Source organism: Apis laboriosa, unplaced genomic scaffold, assembly GCF_014066325.1.
Source record: "Apis laboriosa isolate Shangri-la unplaced genomic scaffold, ASM1406632v1 scaffold49_cov149, whole genome shotgun sequence".
Lineage (NCBI taxonomy): Eukaryota > Metazoa > Arthropoda > Insecta > Hymenoptera > Apidae > Apis > Apis laboriosa.
This window is the reverse complement of record NW_025223500.1, coordinates 2450810-2455685: the sequence shown is the minus strand read 5'-3', so window position 1 is coordinate 2455685 and position 4876 is coordinate 2450810. Positions and strand designations below refer to the sequence as shown.

Sequence of the window (4876 nt, the reverse complement as noted above, 5' to 3'; positions counted from 1 at the left end):
CAATATAAGGGTATAAATATATTCTCATATTTAATACATAAAGGATGAATTTACTTATGAAGAATTGTTTGAAGTTTTTATATAAAATATTTACTTCACAAAAAATAATCAAGAGATTGTTTTTATTTTATAAATAAAATTGTTATGCATTAAATCAATTTTCCAATTTTAAATTCGTGTATAAACAAATATTTTAAATTGTATATAAAATTTTAAATAAAGCGCGGAATTATATTGAAAAATTGTGCATAAAAATTGTAATAACAAACCTTAGTAGACGGCCATTTTACAATTTAAGGTTTGGTTCTGATTTTAATCATGAACAAAATGAATTCTAGATTATTTTTTTTTAAATTATAATAATTTTATTTAAAAAATTATAATAATTATTATTTATAAATACAAAAAATATAACATAATAAAAATAATTTAGCGACTTTATAAAAAAAATTTAGTATATAAAAAATGAATTCTATTATATTGATTAATTTTTTTATTTTTATAATTATTTTCATTTCAAACTAATAAGATATTTATAAATTTTATTGCTTATGTTATTAAAATTATTATATTATATAATAAATATATAAAATAAAAAAATATTTTAATACTTATAGGAAGCTTTAAAATATGCCATCTATAGTGCAGATCAGGTAATAGAATAAATATGCCATGTTCTTATCTATAAATTTCATTTGTTTAAGAAGGTAGCAGACATGTTTTCTCAACATCTCGGTCTTTTCCGGTTATCCTGTAGCGTGTATCAGGTAATGAAATTTTGAATGGAGAAGATTCTTTGTCAAATCCAAAATAATCTAATAATATAGTAAATATTACGATATACTATTTGTAATATTTAATATTATATACTATGTTTGTATAAAGCTAAGTATTATTTTTAGAAAATGATAATATTAATTGTGATTAAGTATAACCTTGTCTTTCAGTTTTTAAAAATATTTGTTTTCAATATTTGTTTGCTATTATAAATATATTTTAATTTTAATGTTTAGTGTCAATTTTTTGATATTATTGTATTAATTTATAATAAAATATATATTTATATTTATATATATATTATAATTATATATATATTATATTAGTAATATAAATAATGTAAAATATAAACTTCAATATTAAGTTTAATGATAATTACATTTCACTAATTTATATTTAAATTAATTATATATAATTTTTTAATTTTATCTTTTATATTTATTTTATATTTATTTTGTCTAATATTATGTTGAAGTTAAATATTTCGTTAAATATTACGTTAAATATTTCATATATTTTAAGAATAATTTTGATATGTTTTCGTATAAAAATAATTATTGTTCAAATTAACAATTATATTAATTGTTATTTTACAATTATTCGAAAATTTAAATCTAAATCATTGTATTATTATTATATTTATACATTATAGGATGAAACAAATTGTAACAAATCAAACTGTGAAAATACCTGAGGGACTAACTGTTACTGTCAAGTCCCGTTTGGTTACTGTTAAGGGACCAAGGGGTGTTCTTAAACGTTCTTTTAAGCATCTTGCACTTGATATTCGTGTAAGTAAAAGAAGAATTTAATTTTATTTAATACAAAGTCATATAATTTATTTAATACATAACCATATAATTTATATGGTTATAATTTTATAAAAATATTTGATGATATTTGGATTCCCCATCATTTTTTTAATAAATGATAAATCCTTATCTGATTATCATTATATACTAAATAAATTCTAATATGATTTAGTATAGTTTTTAACTATGTACATTTTTTTTTACAGATGGTAAGTCCAAGATTATTAAAAGTTGAGAAATGGTTTGGAACAAAAAAAGAATTGGCAGCTGTTCGCACAGTTTGTTCCCATATTGAAAACATGTTAAAAGGAGTGACTAAAGGATATCAGTATAAAATGCGAGCAGTATATGCTCATTTTCCTATTAATTGTGTTATAACTGAGAATAATACAGTTATTGAAATTCGTAATTTTTTGGGTGAAAAATATATCCGTCGTGTAAAAATGGCATCAGGAGTAACTGTAACAAATTCAGCTAAACAGAAAGATGAATTAATAATAGAAGGAAATTCTTTAGAAGATGTTTCACGATCGGGTAAATAATCATTTTAATAGGATTAATGAATTTTTTAAAAAAGAGATTTTTTGTTATAAATGTAATTATTTATTGCAGCTGCTCTTATACAGCAATCAACAACTGTAAAAAATAAAGACATTAGAAAATTTTTAGATGGTCTTTATGTGTCTGAAAAAACAACAGTTGTACAAGATGATGAATAAATGTTATTTACAATGTGAATATAGTTTTTATTAATTTATATTTTATTAGTTATTTTTTATTATAAACATTTGTGTTATTTTTTAAAATATATATTAATTTTATGAGTATAGTAGTGAAATGGAATTTTTTATAAATATTCATGCAATATGAAATGGATACATTTGCAGGTAATTTTCAAAATATTTAAAAAGTATTTATAACAAATAAAATAAACTAGATAATACAAATGTATATGAATATATAAATCATGTAAAAATTTTAAGTAGATGCTTGATTTGATGATCCATTAAAATCATTAAATTGTAAATATATTTTTTAAAAAAATATATTTTATAAAAAAACGTTGAAGGAATTGATAAATTTGATAAATATCACGAGGTCAATGGTCATTCTGAATTATGTAATTCATTATAATAGTCTTATCTTAAATGACAAAGATCCATTGATTCTTATTTAGTCGCATATTATATTTGACTTATATTAAATGATATAATAATTTAATACATTCAATTTTATAATATATATATTCAATATTATAATATATATAATAATAAATATTATATAATAATATATAATTAATATTTAAATAAAACAATTAGTTATTAAAATTATTATTAGTTATCAAAAAAATTAAACATTATTATATATATATTGACCTATATAATAAAAAATTTTAGATAAAAGATGAGGATATTCATAAACATCAGTTTCTTTAAAATATGAAGATATTTTTAACTATTTTAATTTAATATTTTATAAAACTTAAATTATCCATTTTTACTATTAGAATCAAACAAAATTTTTTAAATATTTTTTATTTTTGTATTTTTTTAAAATTCTTTTTTTAAAAATCCAATTATTATAAATATATTAATTTATAATACAATTAGATTATTTATGCAAAGTAAAATTTTTATATTAAATTTAAATTTAAATGAATATATTTGAATATATTATAATCTATTTTTTTCTTAATATATATTTAATTTATATATTACTATTTATATACTTTAATTTAAATAATATTTGCAACTAATTTGAATTTTATTCATATTTTTTATTATTGATAATTTGCATAAATATTTTTTTATATTAGATTATAATATGTATGTATATGATGTTTTTATTTTTATAAAATTGAAAAATATTAAATTTATATATCATTATATGAATTCATATGTATTAGAATCTTTTGCCAAATAAGAAATAGAATCTTATTTAATAATTAATATATATATAATCTAAAAATGTTACGTTTTTAATACAATAAAAATCATTGTTCAATTATTATGAGAAAATATAAAATTATAATAAATTATTTATACAAAATCAAAAAAAATTATTTTGATTCAGAAAAGAATTATTATTATTATATGTATATATTATATATATATATATTTGCCTTTTTGCAAAGAGGACATTAAAATAAAATATTAGGAGATATTAACACGAGAGGAAACAAATTAAAAAATTAGAATATTAATATTAATGTTTACAATACTATTATAAATTTTTTATTAGTTTTTTCCAATTTTTTAAAATTAATAAAATATAAAAATAATTAACTTATAATCGATAAATTTTTGAAATAATATTTTAATGATATTTTTATTTAATTCTTTTCATAAGTATGATCGAATATATATAATGAAATGTTACATTGTAACTGTCAATTAGTATTGAATTAATAGTAAAAATTTACGAAACAAAATTGAATAATAAAAAAAATATGTTTACATATTAAATATATTAACTTCAAAGAATATTTATTAATTATTATATAATTGATCTACTATAACAATAATTGAATTATTTCTTTAGATTTTAAAATAAAAAACGTCATATAGGAGAAAATTCTCTTTTTAAATGTACAATAAAGTTATTTAATTAATTAATTTATTAAATATTATATATAATCATTAATTAATTTATTAATCATATTTATAAATAATTTTGAGAATACATGTAAAGTAATATATAAAAAATATTTATCAATCAAATGTACAAAAGGAAAAATAAGAATAATAATAAGAAAATAATAAATTGCTTTTTGTAACATGATTATTGTTTATAACTTTGAAAATAAATATTATTTGAATTCATATATATTTTTTTATGAATATTTTATAAAATTATATTTTGATATACAATTAAAAACAATGTAAGATATTGTTTTATATAAGCAATTTTTATTAATTTTTACTTCATTTTGAAAAATTAATAGAGTTATTAAATTATTTTAATATTATTTATATATAATCCATAATGACAAAGAAAAAAATATTAGAGGAAATGAACAAAAAATTTATTATAAATTATATACTTAGTATGATAATATATTTATAATTAATTATAGATAATTGAAATAAGAAATTTAAAAATCAAAAAACAAGTGCACAATAGATAAACGAATGTAAAATATATATACCTACTTGAAAATTGTTGCGTGAAATAGAAAAAGAGAGGGGGCGTTATGCTCCCCGATCGGCAAACGAACAGTGAGGGGAATAAAAACATGATAGGGGGAGGCAGTATAGGGAGTCATGCGAGTCGATCAGCGGTAGTCG

At 17.2% G+C, this 4876-nt stretch overlaps 1 protein-coding gene across 1 annotated transcript; it reads left to right on the top strand.

The window, feature by feature from the left end:
- Positions 1 to 1429: 1429 nt before the first annotated feature.
- Positions 1430 to 2327, top strand: LOC122716774 (60S ribosomal protein L9). Its single transcript, XM_043940149.1, has 3 exons — positions 1430 to 1568; positions 1796 to 2123; positions 2202 to 2327. The coding sequence occupies exons 1-3, from the start codon at positions 1431 to 1433 to the stop codon at positions 2306 to 2308; spliced, it is 573 nt and encodes a 190-aa protein (XP_043796084.1). The 5' UTR covers position 1430; the 3' UTR covers positions 2309 to 2327.
- Positions 2328 to 4876: the final 2549 nt, after the last annotated feature.

Excerpts from the sequence above, each read along its gene's own strand:
- LOC122716774 (XM_043940149.1), top strand. The coding sequence starts at position 1,431 with ATGAAACAAATTGTAACAAATCAAACTGTGAAAATACCTGAGGGACTA. Across the intron at positions 1,569-1,795 it reads ATCTTGCACTTGATATTCGT|ATGGTAAGTCCAAGATTATT; the intron begins GTAAGTAAAAGA and ends TTTTTTTTACAG. Across the intron at positions 2,124-2,201 it reads AGAAGATGTTTCACGATCGG|CTGCTCTTATACAGCAATCA; the intron begins GTAAATAATCAT and ends TATTTATTGCAG.